General features: G+C 40.9%; 1 protein-coding gene across 1 annotated transcript in view; it reads right to left on the bottom strand.

Annotated features, from left to right (window-relative positions):
• Positions 1-22,208, bottom strand: part of LOC149785863 (uncharacterized) — a 43,625-nt gene that overhangs the window by 10,160 nt on the left and 11,257 nt on the right. The window contains exon 2 of the mRNA XM_089979840.1: positions 959-3,297. Coding sequence (XP_089835966.1) covers positions 959-3,297 — 2,339 coding nt within the window. The remainder of the gene's footprint in view (positions 1-958; positions 3,298-22,208) is intronic.

Here is a 22,208-nt window from a genome sequence, read left to right as displayed (position 1 = left end):
TCTTTACACTGCTTGATTGAGGTCAGAACCTTGCAACATTGTTTTTATTGTTTCCCCAGTGTCCACTACCGTTACGTCTCCCTATCCAATTAACTTTGTCCCTATACAGTCCCATCCATGGTCAATTCCTATCTTGTTTCCGAGATAGTCCCACCATGTTCAATTCCTATTGTCCCTAATCCATAGGTCTGGTCCAGTCCCAAAGCCAATGGTCTAGACAGTCCCGAACCCATGTTAAACTCCCGTCTGGGCCTAAACTGTCCCAGTGGAATTTTCCTTCTATCCCTTTGGGTCTAAAGTATCCCACTCTACTACTAGCATAATTAGTATGAATGAACAACATATATGTTAACGAGTATAAACATATTTGATCAGTACAGTGAAAAAGTGTCTTACATGCCATGCTAATTCTAAATTTCGATACTCTGAACTTGAGTCAATACCATGCATTTTTTCAGTCTGTATTGTTAACATACCAATCCCATACATAACTTCATTTCGGCAAGATCCATGACTATTTGAATTTGAAAAATATAATATTTTTGTAAAATTTAAAAAAATACATGAGAGAAATTTATTCATGACGACTATCCTAAATCGAAAAAAATATGATTTCTGTCTTAATTTATAACGTCTCTAATTCAACTAAGTCTATTTTAGACCTTGAGATCACGAGGAGTTAAACATGCGTCACAAAATATTTATATGCATCACATTAACTTTAATTGAAAAAGTGCGCCGTACCTGTGATGTAATTCGAGAAGTGCTACATAAAGAGGCAGTGGTGGTGTTGCTGTTTAACACTACAGTCAAAAGCGATTTCAATTTTAACACTAACATACTACGACAAGTGATAGGGAAAGTACGTATGTATGAATATCCTGAGGATTGCATGTCATCACTCCCAACCACACACTTAAGCAAAGAAACTTCTTGGCAAACGATTGTATAATCTTACCTGCATTATCATCTCTGCCTTTCATGTACAACTTGAAGCGACCTCCACATTCTTGCCCATTATTGTCTTTACCTGCATCAATGCCTTTGAGTATATTTTCAATAACCCACCGATAATCCTCATCTGTATACGATATGTAGGCGTCGTATTTCCTGTCTACTCCAGCCAACGCTTCGTAGTCCCCATGTCCGTCTCTAAGCGCAATACGAGTCCTCTTGAACCTCTGTTGTATCTTGAACAAACGCAGCCAAATTCGCCAACGGTTTCGATAAAAAGCATAAAGAACTAGAATGACCACGACACTTGACCCCACCGCGGCACCCATTACTTCATACCAAGTGAAAATGTCACAATTAATCTTCATTTTATCAAAGGTAAGTAGAGGTTTTCCGCTCCATTCCTTGGGAGAATTACACGTGTAACGATCTATGTTGAACAGTTTTACTTTAGTGGTTTTGATCCAATCCCTGAACCATCTTAAATCACACGTACATGCAAACGGATTACCTGTCAGGTTCAAATTCAGGGAATCCAGACCACTAAGATCATTCAAATTCTGGTCCCTAGGGATGGCGATGAGATTCATACTGAGGTCAACGTCTGTCAGATGTACAGTTGTCTTGAAGAGGTTTGAACCCCATCCGGAGATTTTGTTGTTCCTAAGAGCGAGGTTCTTTAAAGAGACCAAATCGCGAAACAAAGGGTCTGGAAGCTCTGTGATGTTATTAGTATCCAAATAAAGTTCATGCAACTGTTGAAGCCCTAGCAGGAGAGACGATGTGCCGTCATTAGCTATCAAAGGTCCAAGGTTGTTATTTTCAAGATGTAGATACTGCAAAGAGGTTAACTTGTTAAAGGAATGCAAAGGAATATAGTTGCAGTAGTTGTCTGCGATGTTCAGGTAGATCAATGAAACCATTGGAGAGAAAATGTCATCTGTATCTTGAACATGCTTCAAATTGTTTTTGTTTAATTCCAGCGATTCGAGGCGTACCAGAGAGTTGAAAACCATTTTTGGGAGCGTAGCAATTTTATTTTCAACAAGATGAAGTTTACTTAAACCTGCCAAACCAGCGAATGAATCTTCCATTAATTCATGAATCAAGTTATCCCCTAGGTAAAGCTCCTGAAGCAGCTTTAGATTGGCAAAAACATTGTCTGGTAAGGAGGCGATCCTGTTACCATTTAAATAAAGCTTACGCAAAGTCGATGGGAGATTAGGTGGGACATCATTCAGAAGGTTGTCGTTCATAAAAAGTATCTCTAGTGATTTCAGTCCTTGAAAGGCAGTGTTTTCAATAGTCATGATTCCGCATCCAGACAGATCAAGCGTCAAAAGATTATCAAGGTCAGCGAAGGCGCGGTCTGGAATATTTCTTATGACGTTATTCGACATAATTAGGTACTTGAAAGAAGTATTCCTCAACAAATGGAATGTAGTGTTGGGAAGATTACCACCAAGTCTGATATTTTCGATGTTCAGATAGGTGAAATCCTTGCTAATCAAGCCACGCAACGCTATCTCTAACGCCTGTCCACTTAGGGGATTTACTGCTAGCTTCAAAGACCGTAACGATTTCAAAACTGAGAAAGTGTCTTCAGCAATATCTGAGATAGCATTACGAGATATTTCTACCTTACTCACACTGGTGTTTCTTAAAGCCACAAACGCTGACTTTGCAAGCTTTTTTATCTTGTTGTTACTGAGAATGATGTCTGTGAACTGAATGCTGCTGGAGAAAGATTCGGGAAATGTTCCATTGGTTATAGAGTTTCCTTCCATTACCAAGGATTTAAACTTGGGTTGGTATCCAAGGGATGGGATAGATGAGAACTTGTTAGCGCTGAGGGATATATTTCTCAAGTTATTTGAGCCTTGGAAAGCTTGTCCATCGATTGTTTCAAGCCTGTTTGTGGTTAGGTAGACACTTTCCAGTTTCGGCATGCCAGATAATGAATTTCCTATAAGTGATGTCAGCAGGTTACTTCTTAGATCGATATACACCATGTTTGAGAGGTTTCCGAAGCCCCAAGGTTCAATGTTTGATATTGTATTGTGGTCCAGGTATAAAAGCTGAAGATTGGTCAAGTTTTGAAATGAAAAGGCCGGAATGGAAGTCAAGTCATTGTAGCTAAGGTAAAGTTTCTCAACGGACCTTGGAATGCCAGATGGGATACTGGTGAGCTTCTTGCCTTGGCAGTTAACGGACGTTAGCGTTTTACTGCAAAAACACGGCTCTGGACATACCCCCGGAGAAGGGTCTGACAGAAGAGCAGACGATACTAAGACTGGAAATAACAACAAAATCATGATCTGTTTTGTCCGAGTCGATCTTGATCTGTGAAGAAAGAAAAAGGTATACATTTGTCTGTCTTTTAAGATTTCATTGGCTTGCTTTTACAATTTTGATTTTAATTAACCATTATTTTCTAAAATAAAAAGAAGCAAAAAATAGCATTCATACAAAAATTTATTTAACAAAGGTCATCAAAATGGCCATAGATGAAATATATAGGGAAATACAAAGGAATGAAAAGGTACAGGAGCTTGACATTTCATATAGTCGGAAGATTTTCCTTTATCGTGTCCTCTCTATAACAGGGAGAAAGGCAGATAACCGCGAGTAGCATATAAACAAGCGGTTCCGAAAACAATGAAACAGGTTAATTCTGACAGTTTGAAATAAGGTCTATTTTGACAATTCCTCATTTTTTAGTCGCGTTATGGTTCACTGACGTGATTTTTTTTAAAAAAAAAAGCGGCGTGACCATGTAAATGAAAAGAGGTTTTGACTCCTCTACTACCATTTTTGTATGTAGTGGCGCAGCTCCTCCTCGTGATTTTCCCCACCCCACCCTGTCTCCACCCTATATCAAGCCAGGCTCATCAAGCACATTGTCTTGGCCAGGTTGTCCAATATCTTTAGGACCATATGCAAGAGATCAACGCACCACGATCGTGATAATTCTAGAGTAGTTTAAAATACTCTGTTCACATGCAAGATACAGAATGTTGTCTGATGAGGTCTGAATCATAGGTGATTCGACCGATAACATGATCTGATAATTTTTGGCGCTGCTCTCCTGTGCGCAAGATTTGTATGCACGCTATGCCTGCCGACTTTGTCGCGACGACTTCTAAAGTTACAGGAACGTTATTTATAATAACCGTAGCGACAACTTCATCCAGCCACTCCGGGTTGTGCGAGATTACATCTGTAATGAATACGTCTTCAGATATTTTTATATTAGAAATGGTATTTAAGATAATCATAATGGATTTGCATCAACAGTTCGATTATATTATTTCACGCTACCTCATCAAGCGAAAATCCGAAGAGTGATATGATTTGATGAAGAAGACAATCGGCGGGTCTGAGCTGGCTACTGTCATGGGCTGCTGTCCATTTCGCGATATCGATTCGATCGTGCCTAAAGCACTGTCCTCGCACGGTGCTAAAATCGTCTCTATGACGCTGCCGTGCCTGTGGGGATCTTTGTTTGAGCATACAATATAACGACGCTATACGGAATAATTATTGGTCGGTAAGATTGTAGGCAATGCTATTAATATTAGCACAGAAGACATTATCCAGTGTTTCCGACCTCCCCCTGACGGATATATCGTGATGAACAATACAATTTTACTGTTAAAATACAAATGCTCGTTTGTGAGACGCGCAGGGACCCTGCCTAATTATTATTATCTGAAGGTGTTATCGGGTTTAAAGGTTTCTCCCATGGCTTCCCCAGGCTTACTGCTGGATGCAGTTTTCCGCAAGTGCTCTTACCACTACTTGGAGTTTACGCCGCGTTATGACTAAATTTCATCACCCGATTTTGGCCGGTACAACAATACATCCATAACCATCGAAATCATTTTATTTTTCGAGAATCATGACGTCCACGTCGATTACGGCGACGTTGGCGAGTTAGAGTTGTTGTATTTAGAGTTAGAGTTGTTGTATTTACTCCGCCAAGGCCTGGACATGGAAGTGATTTTGTACTCTGAAAGTTACCAAATTTTAAGCTACTACCTGATCGACATGATTTATCCGAATAAAAACATGGTGGATATAATCCGTTTTAACGTATGACGCTGGCTCTACACTCGGTGGACCGTCTAGAGAACTACGGCCTTATGATCTACAAAGCCGTGTCGCGTATCAACGGAAAAACACGTTCAATTAAATACGATGATAGTGCATGGCAATATCCAACTGGAAAGAGCACACAGTGTTTAATAATTACGAGGATAACGTACAAACAGACGTCCCTCAAGTGCGAGCAAAAAAGTTATTAGCGTTCAATCTTACCAATACAAGTTACAGCCGTATTGGTGTGTCAGGTGGTGGACCGACATCGCTGTGTATTTGAAGCTCACCGGAGAATCATCCCGATCAGGTATGTCATCGACCACGTGAACGGCAACAAGATATATAACCACTTAGAAAATATATAAGTGGTCAGACAACGCGAAAACTGTCGTCGCCGCCGTAGTGGAACTATGGAAATATTGGGCCTGCTCGACCTGTGATTGCGACAAATCTCAAAACCGATGTTCATATTGAACACGATTCCCTTGCAAAAGAGGCCAAAATTCATGGAATCAATTCCATGTGTGTAAAATTTGTGGTAGTTGGAACACAGCGATGTACCTTTATCCAGACGTCTAAAGGCTCGTTTCTACTTTTGTTGGCTTTTGAAAACTTTCCGTCATAGTCTTTTTCAAACCGCATCATGGCCATCGGCATCCAATCGATGATATTGGTGTAGTTGTTGTAGGTTTAACGCCATTTTCAGCACAGGATAGGCTATACATGGCGGCCAGTATTAATGGTGAAGGAACAACCCTGGAAAACCCCGGAAAAACTACCGACCCACGAGAAGCTACTGGCAAGCTTTCTCACATACCCATATTGGCCGTATCGGAGACTCGAACCCACGTAGATAGAGGTGAGACGGCAATGATCCGTAAAGGAGAGCGCTTCAGACCACTCGGCCACTCGGGGCCCCCGATGATAATATCATCTACCGTTCTCTGTTTATGGATCAGGATGGCAGATTTCTACCGCGCAAATACGACCTGATCTTGTTGAGGTCTTTCTGGTTGGCTAACAACGCCTGTCGGGCACTTATTTTCTTTTTTTTTCTTCCAATTTGGGTTCTATCCGTTAAGCATCGTTTGCAAAGATAATTCGCATCCGGATAAAATAAGCATGAAAGAATTGGCGTAGCACCCGTAAACAATATGCCGGGCGCTGTCACCACCATGGACACCACTGTTTTGTTCGTCAAAACCACAATTATAGTACCAACACGCGTTTTTGTACACGTAGCCTTTACGGTTATAATAGCAGTAATATGATTCCAGTTCGTGCTGCTCATCCCGTGGCTGATGTTTGTTTATGTGATTAAAATCGATCACAGTTTTAACCACACCGTGGCCTGTCAGCTTTATAATTTTTCATCGATTAAACTCTGAACAAAAACCCACCCAGTTCAACAGATGTACCGCCAGAAATTTCATGTACTTTTCCACGCTAAACTTTTGTTCTCCAATGTTAGTTGATATTATGATTTTGTCTGTTTCATCAGGCACAGTAAAATATAATCTTGAGGTTATTGTTTTTAACTTAATGTGCCTGACAAGATCGTCTATCGTATCGGAGTTACCTGCAGGTTAACAGCCTCTAAGTAGCTCTAAGCCGCCAGAATATCTCTGACATAGTCAGCGGTATAAGGTATAAAACGTCTGGGCGGTTCTTTCCTTGCTGAGGTCCTTTTTTTCGTACGCTGTTATTTCATGAACAAGGGTTTCATAGATCTACTCATGCAACCAAGGAATCTTTGTGCATTTAGAAACATCAAGTTCCACATTAGAAATCTGTTTTGCAGATCTGGCCATGTCCCAGTTAGATCACTGAAATTTTCTTTAGAAATCATACTCACAGGCCTAAATTCTAGTGCGAGTTTAGCTTCGAATACAGGATGGGACAGGTAAAGACTTTTCAGGTTATGATACGCTTCCGAGACCAGGTCCGGATCGACTTTTTCCATACTCTCGGTACATGATCACGTATAATAACGCCTCCATGGCTTGGCCATCTTAAAAAACCGTGTACGGCTCGTGCTCTTCAGGAGAGTTGTCAGGTTTCATCGATTTATCGGACAATATATTGATTTCGGTAACTGTGTGGATATAGTCCTAATCGATACCGGTCTCCTCGAAAATGCTTTGCTTTGCCGCCTTGTGACGCAGCGAGCGACGGTTTTGAAGAAAAAAATTGGGCTACGGTTTGTTCATGCCTTAGTGTTCGTCCTGGCGTTTAATACCATCTGTGGCCATTCTTACCACGCCGTTGTGTTTCCGCGGCCACGATGGCTTCGATGATCTCGTGATCGAACTCAGCTATGATACATATATATTCTGTATTGGGGTTTGGACCGAGACAAGGAAATTCCAGTCATGGGGATACATTATTTGTCTCCCCTCGAGGCTTGCCAATGGAGAGACATATAATGCAACGCCGCGACTGGGAATTCCTTGTCTCGATGCAAAACCAACGTAGATTCTTTTTGTCACCCAATAATTTCCTTGAAAGTAAAAAGAACTTCTCACTAGTGCAATCTAGTTCACGCGCAAATGTTCACATGTGCTGCATTAACGCAAATATGTTAATGAGGACTGTGGGGTGACCGTGTCGTCTGAAGTACAAAGTTTTTTTGCGTGAGCCAAAAAAATAACACAAAACGTTGCATAGTACTGAGGTATTATCACATTTAATATATGGATGTCATCTGACATTAACAATAAATAGTTAATTTTTATGACAAGAAAATATTTAATTTTCATCAGTTCCAATTTAGAAAATTATATTGAAAATAATGAAATGATACTGGCCTCACATCTATGTTGCAGTGTACAGGCTATTATCATAACGAAACGTTACATGTAGCATGAGTGTCCGTGCTTGGGTTATTCACGAGTAATAAGTGATCTGTGTCACTATCATATATAACTCTCCTTTTCATTGGATGAGGTGAAACTGTTTGTGACATACTTGTGTTGTCCTTAATATTGATTGTAAAATTACCCCCGTGTATAAAACACCCCCAAATACGGACACTAGCTGATAACCATGTGCTAAACTTTCGAGTACACGGATTCTTTGAGAACTTATTTTTCTGTCTTGGAAATAATGTGTTGACGGTTAAATGATTCCTTCTGGCTGGGAAGTGCATTATTTATCATTAAATAATGGAGGTATATTTTAGATTCAACTGGGGCACAATGTAGATGCTTGACAAAATTAGAATAAAGCATCTTTTACTGAGTTTTCCTTAGTTGTTAAGAGAGTTGGGAGGCTATAAAGTGTATAGGTAAATAGTATATGTGCATGGATCCGTATTTTCTGTCATAGTTAATCTCACATAGCATTGAGAATTTTATCCTATCTCTAGCAAAGTCAATTTTAAGATCATTAAATGTCGCTAAAAGTATATAATTTTGTTTCACACAAATTATTCAAAACTAGTTAGGTAGCTTTAGCTACTTTTAATGGCAATGACCTGAAAATGTACTGAGCTAGACCTGTATATAGGATGAAAATTGACCAGGCTATTGGAAAGAACTAGCATAACACCAAAAAGCTCGACATCGTATGCGTGTGTCTTTGTCTATCTCGAAATGTTTTTGTATGGTGTGTTCTCAAAGATGGATTGACCTTAAGTTACTATGATTTTGTTATATATTCGTTGTAGTTTTTGTTTGATTTTAGAACAAATATGTCAGGCACAGCAGAAGTCAACAAGGGTGTCGTTTGTTAAAAGTAGTTCTGAGCACGTGGACACCTTGACTGAGACGACTGGTTTGAGATGACTAGACTAAGATAAGAAAAGTAAGGTTAGAAAAACTATAGATTTCTATCGAGCATGGGTGAGAAAATTATTGGTTACAGAACGTCTCCACGGTGTTCCATTTGTCGAGAGCTTCTTGAGTTCTTCCATAGCCACGAAATATTTAGCCACTGGTCCGTAATGCGATGTCATATTTGGCTGGATCGTTTTTCAGTACCTTCCTGTTTAAATTATGGTAGTGTGTCATAGGCGATCTTGGCCTTGGCGACTGTTCGGGTAAAAACAATAGTATCTCGTAAAATGCCTACAATACCGGTCATTGTTTTTTTTATACTATTAGACTCATACAATATCGTCCAATGCAAACAACTGGAAATAACTGTGTCCAGGATACGAAGGCTCCTCCGTGGCACAATAAATTCTTAATATGCTGTATTTCAACGATGGTGCTGCCACGTGACTTCCTGGAGTGTGTTTCCGATAGTGGCTGCGCTTACGTAGAAAACATTTCATGTTGAATCTGCCATTTTTTTAACAATTGTTTGCACTTTAACTCTCCAACTGGTAATAACGTCCTGTTCCCGTTGTTTTGAGGTCAGCGTGAGCATCGCGCCAACGTTATTTTTTAAGTCTATGTTCATTAACGTACAGTTTATTAGTGACGTCAAATCCCTTGATGAGTGTTGACCACATGCAAATTTTATTATAATCCATGGTGAGATCCCAGAGCAATAGACCAGATCGCGTGTGGAAGCACATAATCTGTCACGTGTTGTCTGTAACTCGCCGCTTGATCCTGCATTGGTAGGTAGCTCGGTAATCATATCCCCTCCCTTATCGAGATTTCCCGTCATGGCGTGAAATTGGTGACATGTTTTCAAATCGGCACGTAGCTAGTCAGCAACGCTGATGTCGTATCTACGTTAACGGTGAGATGCCCGTCCATTGCCTTCCATGGTAGCGTTACCAGCTTTGTAGAGCGCGTAATCATCGATAAAAAAATTTTTATGGATCACCACTGGTATTCCTCAAGGAGGTCTGGCCCCTGGTACATCTCGAGTATTTTGTTATTGTTTATGTATATCGACTGCGTAATCTTGACGTAATACTGGCTGACTCTTAATACTTCCCGGCTTCGAGCACGTCGATCCGGAACCCTTCTGGAACGTTGACAGTGATTGGATCATGCTCTGGATAGAGTTACAGCGTCAATTTCCTGTGCAGGTATAATCTATGGTGTACTGTGTCGAGACTGATTAGGAGCACGCTCGCCGGATTCAGATGAGAGAAAGCTCCGACTTAATTCACCGTTTTCTCACTGCTATTGCCTGCGACATCGGATTATATGAGAATATCCTTAGCCGTGACAGCCCATCGCACATCCGCGTGTCCATTAATGATTCTATCTGTAGTGCTGTATTTGAGATTGAGCGTGTTTTTCAACTGCGCATGAAATTCGACAACGCCATCCAAGAACGGATTAATGGGCAGTCCGAATAAAAGACGAGCTCCCATGCTGGGGTTTCCCGTCATAGTGCCTCCAGCCAGCGGCAATTTAGTTTGAGATAATCGCGACATGAACGACCACCGCATGACATTAACGTACGGCGGCGGGTAACTCACTGATTACGGGCATTCTGACCACTCATTTTAAGAATTCCTGACATCGCGTCCCGGTGAGGTTGATTTGTTTTATCGAGTTTTTTCAGGGAGACTAAGGTGGCGCCATCTCCTAAGGTTGTACCTATTAACGTGCCGAAAGAAGTGTAGGACATGAATAATATATAAATAAATACACATTGATAACAGTACGAAGCCCAAAAAATAAATAAGCACCATTTTTGGATGACAGATTGTCATTACATGATCGTAGGAGTCGATGCAAAACGAATTTGCTGATGAATTTACTGTTTAATAACATGTTCAATTACGAACGCGTGGTGATTAACGCGCTGCAATACAAAACTCTGTCCGTGTTTAACGAGTCGTTGTTCAACACCAGTGTCAGCGTCGACAGCGATGACAGCTCAGCTCCGGTGTCACCTTTACAATTACCTAGCCGGACAAGGTTCAGCCAGTGAAGGAATTGGACCCGGACAGGTAAAAATTTATCGAGTTGGACGACATTCAAATCAACCGCGACAACATGGCTAAAATTTGGGAGTATTTGCTGCCGCGTAACAGACACCGTAACGGCATTTACTTCACGTAGTCATATTACGACATGCTGAATACATCCGACGTAAAATCTGGTTTGTGCTTCATTTCCGGACTGGACAACCAGGACATCGATTCCATAGCTTGAGATCACTGCAGAGGCGTTAAAGAAAGAGGAAGAAACGTCCGACCTAGCCAGGGACGATGCCATGGAGGTGAATGCCATGTCTAATTCGGATGTAGAAATCGAGTTGGTGCCGATCGTAAAAATGATCGTGGGGTTGTTTCCAAGGAGCAGCTTCCCTAAAAAATCTGGCCCAGCGAAATCAAGGTAATTAACATTCAAAATTATTACGATGTGCATTTGACCACTGGGTCGCTGTGGCTACCGATCCCAAACAGAGCGACGTAAGGTACTTTGATTCTTTCGGTTAACCTCCTCACGACGATGTTGTCCGGTATTTAGCGACTGTAAAGTCGTCAGCGACGGCTGGTGCGTGCAATGGAGTTGCCAAGGAAACCGTGTACAATTCGCTTCAAATTCGGGATATTGACGACAGCACGTGAGGTAGGTACTGCATCAACTACATTCAGCAAAGATACAAAGGGAGGTCACCAATTACAAATGGGGTTATCACTTTTCCGCAGTAAAGCTTCCTCGAACATTTAGTAGCCGTATAAAGTATAAAACATAAAAATATGGCGTTGTGATATCTCAGATACAGTACTAGAACGCGTAATACTGACCCTGTAGAAGTGACAAGAAAAACTAATCGACTTATGATCAAACTGTTGTGCAATGTGTGTGGTACTAAAAAAAAGTCACAGATCGTGGCCGGCGACAATGTGGCCTCGACTTTGTTTCAACAACGGCAGCGGTGCTTCCCGCAACGGAGTTGCCATAGTTGCTAGTAAAGGATGGCGTAGTTGTATATAAAAATATTCGCAGACTGACATTTCAGGCACTGTGGGATGGATACGAGTAGATTTTTACTGGAGATTGTCAACAAGCACAATCACACAAAGCAAGTGAGCATTACAAAATGACGACCATGGAACTACGAACTGATGGCCGGAAACAGGACGTGACAGACGCGTTATTTTTAATCATACATTTCAGGTGGGAGACCACGTAAGAATCAGCAAAGAAAAAGGATACTCAAGCAACTGGACAGAGCAGTGTGATAGATAAAATTCATAAGACGCTGATAGTCACGTACGCGCTTAACGATGCGGAAAGAGAGCATAATGATGGTTATTATTACAACCAGGAATTACAAAAAAAAACACCCAGGACGTATTTAGGATAGAAAAAATCATATCGACTCAAAGCAAAAAATCCCTCATAAAATGGTTTAGTTACCCGGACAAATTTAACTCCTGGATCCCGACAACGGCGTTAGCAACAATGGCGCCAATACCTATCCATGATGCACACCAAACGCATTAGAAGTAATTTTATCGTACGCTGCGGTAACATTTTGCCAGAGAAGCGACGGCATATCGCAACATGTTAGGTCAGTCCCATGGCCTCAAAAATACGCTTGAATACATTATCAAAGTTAATAAATTTTATCAGGCCTGGAAGTGGCTGCGCGTGACCCTCCTGAGCAACAAATAAAATTGCTCTTGTTGTGGCACGGCCACGTTTAAACACTTGAGTTTATTTTGGATGTGGTATAGCTGCAATGCCTTTTGTTTGGCCGCTGAAGGCGCTGACACCGTCTCCAGTGGTCTTCTTCGTATATGTCGGGGTCTTTCTCGGAAAAAAAAATCAAATCAGGAATATAACTCGTTATCTTTATTTGCTATCTCCATCATCTCATCAAAACGTTTCATTACAGACGTAAACGACACGTTTAACGATGAAGCCGCAAGAGTGGAATCCATTTTATAATAATAACACAATGAGTTAAAGAAACAATGCAATTTAGAATGCGGTTTCAGGCTTCAACGGTTTTTGACAAAGGCTTTTTATGAGCATTTTGACGAGCCCGTGTCGATCGATAAAATCACCGCGGTATCGGAATCTAGTATACAACACGTGCTGGATTCAAATATCATAGAGAACTACATCATTAAATTCAATTTAAACGTCAAACTTCGTTTAGTGAAGCTCTTTGGAGACGGCTACGACAACAACGAATAGCTGACGTGCCCAATTTCGCTACGCGTCAGCGGGCTCCTCTTGATGTAGAAGACATCGTTGTTAAATCCTTGTACAAGAAAAGAGCACAGGACGTTGAAAAATGTAATCTCAACAGTTCTGGTTGGGTGATCGACTGCGAGACTCAACTCGTGGTCAGCATGTTCAAGTACAATCCGCTCAGGTTAAGTTCATGGTTAGCACTGCCCGACAAAGTAGCCTAAAGCCAGGGCTGCATCAACATTGAAAACAAGTGTTTCATGTCAGCAGTGTTATCTGCGCTTCATCCTGCAGAGAAAAACCCAGACCGAGTCAGCCACTACACGCCCTAGTAAAACACGTCAGATTTTACTGGAATTTCATTTCCGGTATAAGTCGCCGACAGCCGCAAATTTGAAAAACAAACCAACATCGGCATTTATTTATTTGGGTTTGACGCGGGAGGAGTGTACCCACTCATATTGACTTCCCTGCCTGAAACATAGACCTGCATCGATCTCCTGTTAGTCCATATGGACTGATATACGGACCGCCACACAGGCGACACAGTCTTTAGCGACAGTCACAATTGCTAGATCAAAAGCGGCTAGGTCCCAAAAAAGTACCAGATATTCTTTGCAAAAATATGTTTGGCATCATTCGCCACACGGGAAAACCTCGAAAAACACGACCTCGATAGCGTTAACGTCATGGTGATGAAGCCACTTAAAAAGAACAAGGAGAAAATCTCATTACTAGTGTGGGACGTGGTTGGAATAGTCAAAATGGGAGATTAATACGCTTTGTATCTGACCACGGGCGTGTTATTGCTCGGGGACATTTTCGAAAACTTCAGGAATCTGTGCACGAATTAGTACGGGCGAGATCCTTTTAGTATTACTCATTGCCGATACTGTCGTGGGATGTCATGTTGACAAGCAGTGGAGTCACCTTGGATATGTTTACCGACGTCAACATGTACAACTTTGTCGAAAAGAGAATCCGCGGATGAATTAGTGTGATTATCTATAGGTACTCGGTAGCACTCGGCACCACTCGGCAGCCAAAAACAAGTATATGCCCGTTACGATCCGGAAAACGAACCCAAGTACACCGTTTACCTTGAAACGAACAATCTGTATGATTAGGCCACGTCACAACAGATGCGGTGGGTTATTTTGCCTGAATGAATCCGGAAAAGTTTACCGAGCAAAAGCCGAACAATGACGGATGTGTTGGGCATTTCCTCGAAGTCGACATGTATTATCCGCCAGAACTTCACGATCCACACAATGACTATCTGATAGCGCCACAAAGTTTAGTGATCGATGACGACATGATGAGTCCACATACGCTCGCGCTAGACTCCAAACTCGATTGTGAAGTGGTAATAGCAGCTAAACTCGCGCCTAATTTAATGCGGAAAAGTTCGGTTCGTATTCATTACAAAAATCTCATGCAGTGTCTGTGCTTAGGAATCGAGCTGGTGAGACTTCAGAACGTGCTTAAATTTACCAAGCAAAAAAACAATGTCTAGAGACGTGCATCAGACTTAACACATCCAAAAGGGCCTCGTCCATGAACGATTTCAAAAATGACTTCTTCAAACTCACGAACAACTCAGTGTTTAGAAAAAACAGTGAAAACATACGAAAACGAGTCAACGTCGAACTCGTCAACGATGTCGAACGTATAAATAAACTGGTAAACGATCCCACATTTGTAAACATGAAAACTTTTGAGAGAAAAAAACAGAAAGACAAACATCAAAGTGAGCTATGGATCCAGGCCAAGTTGATGTTTACGGACACAATCAGTTTATGTATGAAATGAACAAAGGCCATGTATACCAGGACATATTGGAGGACAAGCGCTTCTTTGACTTTTCAGACTCCCAAATCAAGTCCGTTTTACGACGATTCTAACAAAAAAGATATCGGAAATTTCAAGGACGAAAAGAACTCGGTGCCTATAGTGGAATCTGTCGGATTGCACCGTAAAATGTACTTGATTAACATTTGTGGCGGCGAAGTAAGACAAAAACCGATATAAAGGAATCAAGAAAAACGTGAAAAAAGTAATCAAACAGTTCTCGCAAATGTACACCATCCGATAGATTTGTCATAACTTATTTACACACTCAATCAACTAAGCAGGGTTAACCTTTATTGAAACAAATGTGGGGTATGTAAATGACACTAGCATTACGGTGATGCATCTGCGAGTAAACCACAGTTTAATTTCTTTTTCATTTTCTCCTAACATGTTGTCAAAGATGACCAGATGAGTTTGTCTGGGGTTAGACACGATCCCGTCGTCTTCGTGAGGAACGCCTTCCAAAAATACGATGGAAACGCATTGACTTTCTCGAAGAAGACTGTACCTAGATTAACACTCTTTGTAACACGACACGACACGACCGTTCCCCCACGTAAAGCCGTTTCCAAACCACCACCTTACCCCATCCAAAGTAGGATCAGTAAAGAGTGCGTGACTTATTTTTAAATAAAGTGCTGATGGAGAAGGTGTTAGCCAGCATTTACTACGATCCATCCCATCCTGAGGGTTATGGAGGAGTTCAGAAATTGTATCGTGCTGCCAAAACCCGACTCAAAAGTGTCCGTTAACCTCAAGTGCAACGCTGGTTACAAGAGCAAGCCACATACACCTTACACAAACCCATTGAACGAAAATTTTCCAGAAATCGCACCCGAGTGGAGGGCATTGATCATCAATGGCAAGCCGATGTAGCCGATGTCTCTCATTTGGCCACCTAATCGTGGCTACAAATATTTGTTTTGTGTCATCGACGTCTTTTCCAGATTTGTCTGGGTGGTGCCATTCACTTCCAAATCGAGCACTGACTGAGTGCGAGCCCTAAAACTGGTGTCGAAACAAAGTGGTCGTCACCCTGTACGATGGGAAACCGACAAAGGCACCGAATTTCTGAAGTAAGCTTTCCAAAAAGAATTAAAGAAACGAGACATTCATTTTTTCACCATCGTGAATCCAGAAACCAAAGGCAGCATCGTGGAACGTTTTCAACGCACAATGAAAGAACGCATGTGGAAATATTTTACGTATCAACGCAATTTCAAGTACATCGACGTCTTACCACACCTGGTCCAAGCGTACAACCAATCTTATTATCGGAGCATCGGATGTGCCCTCAAAGAAGTGACTCCCGACAAGAAAGAGGTCGTCTTTGAGCACCTTCTTGGTACGTCCCCGACTTAGGCTGTCCCCCAAGAACAGGAAATTAGGTGCGCTATGGCAACACGAAAAGCACTTTCGACAAAGGTTGCTTACCCAACTAGACTACCAAATTGTTTCGTGTCACCGGACGAGTGCGTGATCGTCATCCTGTCATCTATAAATTGGAAGACATGAACCGAAAAGTGTTAAAAGGAACGTTTTACTTGCCGGAGTTACAACACGTGACTAAAAAAGATGACAAAGTGTGCGAAATCGAACGCACTCTCGAACGCAGAACCCGAAAAGTGGGAAAACTTCGTGTCAAAGAAGTCAAAGTACGTTGGAAAGGGTATCCGCCCAGTTTTGATTCTTGGATCGACCCTTTGCAAGTCATCGAGTATAAAATAAGTGACCATCATGCCCTTCAACACAGCCTCAACCACCACAGTTCTTCTCTGCAAGATCAACAAAAGCAATCCTTGTGGATGTGGTGTGGAAAACGTGTGCCGAAAACACAAATCATCTTTTTCTGCCAAATCTTTGTAGTGTATTGTGTCATCGGTGCTGCCATTGCCAATTTGAGTTTGCAACAAGGAGACAAAATGTTGTGGACCATTTAACTGACCGGCTGCATTGTTACCTTCTCCCCAACCCTTTCATAAAATACTCGAACGGTAACATCGGCTGCCTTGCGCCCAACACTAATCACGCTTTCAGCAGTCACTACCAAAACAACCACATTAACCCTCTTTAGGACAGTCCTCTGACTTCGAATGACCCCGTCGGACAACAGAACTCTTTAATTATAGACAACCAATTATACTTAACTTTACCCAGCGTCAGCTCCATGGAAATGTTTCCCACAATACGTTGTGCTGTTTCACGGCCAAATTACCTCAGGCCATCCAATTGGATCATGTAGCCCATTGGGAAGTGGCTTTGGTCGAAATGATCCACCCTACACAAATCGTAAACCTCACCGAAAATCAAACGAAGTTTTAAATCGAAATCCGGAATATACAAGTACAAGAAAAATTGGATACCAATGATCCTGGTTTTGACCTATCGAAAAAAGATCACAAACCAATTCTCCACTGAGCATGTATGAGATGAAAATTAATGCATGCTTTTATTTTAATGGTCAATATTTGGCGGAAACGATTGCCACTATTTTCGCCACTCAGTTTGTAAAAGCCCTGACCAAGCAGAACGAACCTGTCACAATCGAGTACCATAAAGTGGCTCATGAAATTTACGGATGCCCAACCGCTGTCCATCACCTTGAATCCCAGTTTATTTGGCATATTGGGTGGAGAGAAGATCACCTTATCTAATGGTCAGGTTTCCGCTGACATCAGCTTTTTCAGCAACTGCCGATTTTTAAAGTTATTTCGTCAGCCAATAGAACTGAACGAAGGATTCAGTTTGATCTTTGGGTTATCCGATATGGTAAAGTACAACGTGGTGGGACACACTTCCGCACCGTTACTGCAAGTCAGTCCTTTCAATGTGGATTCTGCCGTAACAGCTGACGAAAAAAGTGGAAACACCTATCATGTTCACCGTGAAATTTTACATCCTCATTATTTACCCGTCAGAAAGTCGTAGTTTGACGGTGTCAACATTGCTATAAAAGGAGATCTGGGTCAAAATAATTCATTCTCCAAAGGGAAAGTCACGGCGAAACTCCATTTTCGAAAAAGATTTTTCCAACGACTTGTAAGTCATGTATCCAGTGTATCGAGGAGTCGTTATACAGCGACGACATAGTTTGGAAATATATTGAAATTGTCGTTTCGTTCGGTGCCCACGTTTTGAAACCGATGGTGACACGAGGATTACACGCCTTGAAAAATGCCGCTTTGACGGACGGCAAATAATTTCTCCTAATTGTCATCATCGACAAAATAAATCCCAAAGAAGCCTTCTTGAGAGCAGGCAAAAATGTCTTGCTTCAAACTAGAAAAGACATTTTGGGCCGACAAGAAACTCTAATAAATGCCCTAGACACTGCTGAGCCAAGCATTTCTGCTTCCCTGACGCCACAGCAAGGACAAGGCGGAAAAGGATTACAAAGACACTCAACCAGAGGACTTCACGCACTCAGAGCTAGAAAAACCAAGAAATGAAGAACCGTCCGATAATTAGACGTATTTGATTATTAAATCACAGAGAGAAACAATAATGCACCGAGAGTATTGCGAATGTTCCAAGTCGGAACTGAATCTGTTTGCCATGCCACCCACCATGATGACGATGCAGGAATCCCAATGGGTAGTATTTCATCCCGTCTCCTCTTTGACGACCTCAGCCCCATCGAATCTGAAATCAAATGACTGCCTGAAAAGTACATCGATCTGAAATGCAGTCACTTATACCTGAAAGTCAAAGTGATCAAAACGGGCGACACCGCTCCGGGAGCCGATGCTAGAGTAGCTGCCTTCAACAATTTCATGCATTCCTTGTTCAGCGAAGTTTATTTGTACTTGAACAACAAACTAGTCAGCATGCGTACGTACTCTTACCGAGCGTACTTGGAAAATCTCTTGACGTAAGGAAAGGAGGCCAAGAACACTCATCTGGATGTTTGCGTGGTATCGAAACCTGACAGTGAAGGCGTGGAGAAGTTTAACGACACAGTCCTGACAGCTGATGACGATCCTCACAATGTGGGCTTTAATGAACGTCGAAAGAAAATCCTGCAAGGACCTAGTTTAGAACTGTTGGATCGTTTGCATTTGGACATGTGGTTGGAAGAAAAATATTTGCTGAATGGAGTGGATATCCGCCTGAGACTGAATCTCAGCAGTACCGTTCTTCATTTGACGGCTCGTGCCAACGACTACAAAACCATCATCCAAGAAGTCAGACTTTACGTGCGACGCGTGGAAGTGTTACCTAAAGTGGGGAACGACATTCGTCACAGAATGACCGCCAAGTATTCGATACGACATGTGGAAGTGAAAACCTTCACCATTGCCACTTGACTCCAATCTAATGAAGATCATCTATTCCAAGAACAGTTACCCAAACGTTTACTCATTGGTATCGTCAGCAATGAAGCCCTCAACGGAGCCGTCACTGCCAATTCTTTCGAATTTACGTATTACAGAGTGTCCAAGTTTGAAGTCAGTCGCAATGGCAAAACCTTGTATACCAGACCCTTCGAACTTAAGTTTACCCAGAAGAATTACTTGAGATCGTACTTGTTCTTGTACGAAGCCACGGGACAATTAGGGACCAACACCAGCCATGATATTTCGTACGAAGATACCCTGCCCATTTTTCATTTTGAGTTATTAAAACCTAACACAGACTAACAAGTAATTCAAGATCAACCACCCACCCCCAGCTACCTAGAAATTGCGCAATCACCAATTAAAAAACGAATTGCAACAATCATTGAACAAACTAAATTACCAAAACCAGAAACAAAAAAGTAAAGCCAATAAACACTCAAACCCTATCCCCAAAATCCAGTAAAACCCCGCCAAAATATGTATCATAATAGCAAAACCCCAAGACCCTCTAGAATACTAACTTTAAGGATTCTATATAACACCCACGAAACAACTCAAACAAAGGAAAACAACACACCAAACTGGAAAATCACCCCCACCCCAAACCCTTAATCAAACCAGGGGTAAATGGAAGCAACCAAGCAAAAGCAATAAAGGACAGAAACCAGCAAACAAATCAACTAAAACCACAAACTGCACAAAACTTAGTCAACAAACAGCAAATAATAAACAAATGGATCCAATAACAACAAAAATAACCGTAGCGCCACCTACCAAGCAAAAGCCCAACCACCAAAACCTGACCAAGCAATAACAATCGGAAGGAACAAGGTGTGTTAATTGCCATGAAAAACACACACCCTAATCACAGCTTGTATCTACACCACCAAGGAGCAAGAAATTATCAGGCTGATGGAAGGAGTACCTAACGTATCACCAAGCCAAGAATAAAACAGAGCTAAACAATAAACTCGAGACAAGGATACAAGTGACAAATATAGCAAAAAAAGAGACAATTACAGAAAATATAATGGACAGAAGTAAAACAGAGCGTAACAAGAATCGGACGAAGGAACTCAATCAAATTGAAGACGAGGAAAAGGAAAGGATACGAGCTAAGAGAAATACTAAGTAAAAAAGACGGAGAAGACTATCAATAAAAATGAATATCAGAACAGAAACAGGAGTAATCAGACCAAATCAAACAGCAAGCATAGTAAACAGGTCAAAGATCTCCATATAAAAGTAGCAAGCAGTGTAATGGATGATACATAAAGCAATACTGTAACAGGTACTAACAGCAAGACAATAAATCTTACAGTAACTGGTCAAGAAAACAAAAATACACTTCTTCATACTCAGGCATAAGCAATAGTAACATGGTCCCAAATCAAAATGATAAATATAGAAAGATAAATCTAATAGTAATACTAAAATATATTAAAGAACAAATAATAGGCATATTACATTGATAACCAAGATAAAATGCAAATCCCAGAATTCTTTAACTTATTAACCAGCTTATTTGAAAACAATTGAGACCAATGAGTAAAATGTTCAAATTACTACCATCAAACAGCATAGATCAAAAATAATAGTACTAGAACTGAAAGCATAATACTTTTGCAGTGGATTTGTAGAGGCTTAATTAAGAATCATCCTGAACTAACAGCCGCCATTAACTCAGCAGAAAACAAACCCGACATCATATGCTTACAAGAAAAACACATAAGTACTGAAAACAAAAGGTTATAATAAGATGTACATTCAAAATGGGAATAATCGAAAAAAGGGTGGCGGACTGACTATATATCTGAACGATTCAATCCCAAATGTCACAGAAATTAGAAATGACTTGAAGATATCGAGTTAAATATTGTAACAAACTATACCAATGCATTAGTATCGGGTATATTACATATATCTAATAAAAAACTGGTTAAAAACGAGAATTTTTTTTTATATTACTAACTTGTTAGACAAACACTTTTCGATTAACTAATCTCGATCAATACAATACTCAAAGTAAACAACGATAGCAGCAGGTGATAAGGACAAGATTGTAAAATGGAAATGGAACTATCGAGGCTTAATTATAAAAAAAAAACAAGCTGAACTGATCATAGCAATTAACAAAACAAGCGAAAAACCTGACATTCTTTGCCTGCGATAAACTCACCTAAACGGAGAAACTCACTATACTCCGAAACTACCAGGATATAGTCGGCAATTCTTCAAACACTGAAAGAATAATAAAAAGTGGTGTCGACTAGCCACTTACGTCCACGACACTTTCCCCGAAGTTAATAAGATTGATATACCAGATAAAAATACTAATGAAACCCACATTTAGGTACAACAAATACAACTTAAAATTAATCAAACCTCAATAACCCTATACAATATCAATGACCCTGGAGGATCAACATCTAACACCTTCAAAGATTATGGAAACAGAATAACTAAAAGAAAACTTCTAATATGCGGCGATTTTAATGCCCATAATGAAATCTGGGGCGGTCAATATTAAGGTCAAAGAGGAACACTTATCGAAAAATGGATCAGAGAGACAAACCAGTAATACTCAACAATGGTGACCCCGCAAAACTAGATCCAAAAATTGATAAACTAACAGCAATATATTTGACCATCAGCACCCCACCCTCCAACTAGCAACAGCTATCGACTGGGAAGTATTACAAAATAGTACACTTGGTAGCGATCACTTCCCAGTATTAAGGAAGACACATAACTTACCCTGATGGAGATTTGACGGAGTCGATTGGGATTAGTTTCGTGCAGCAATAACTAAAATCACACTACGTAGTATTAGAAATACAAACACTGACATATATTATGATAACATTACCAAAGTGCTGCATGATGTTGCAAG

This window comes from Sinohyriopsis cumingii, chromosome 13, assembly GCF_028554795.1.
Source record: "Sinohyriopsis cumingii isolate HCF-2022 chromosome 13, ASM2855479v2, whole genome shotgun sequence".
Taxonomy (NCBI): domain Eukaryota; kingdom Metazoa; phylum Mollusca; class Bivalvia; order Unionida; family Unionidae; genus Sinohyriopsis; species Sinohyriopsis cumingii.
The sequence above is the reverse complement of the archived record's forward strand: the minus strand, read 5'-3'. Positions and strand labels throughout refer to the sequence as shown.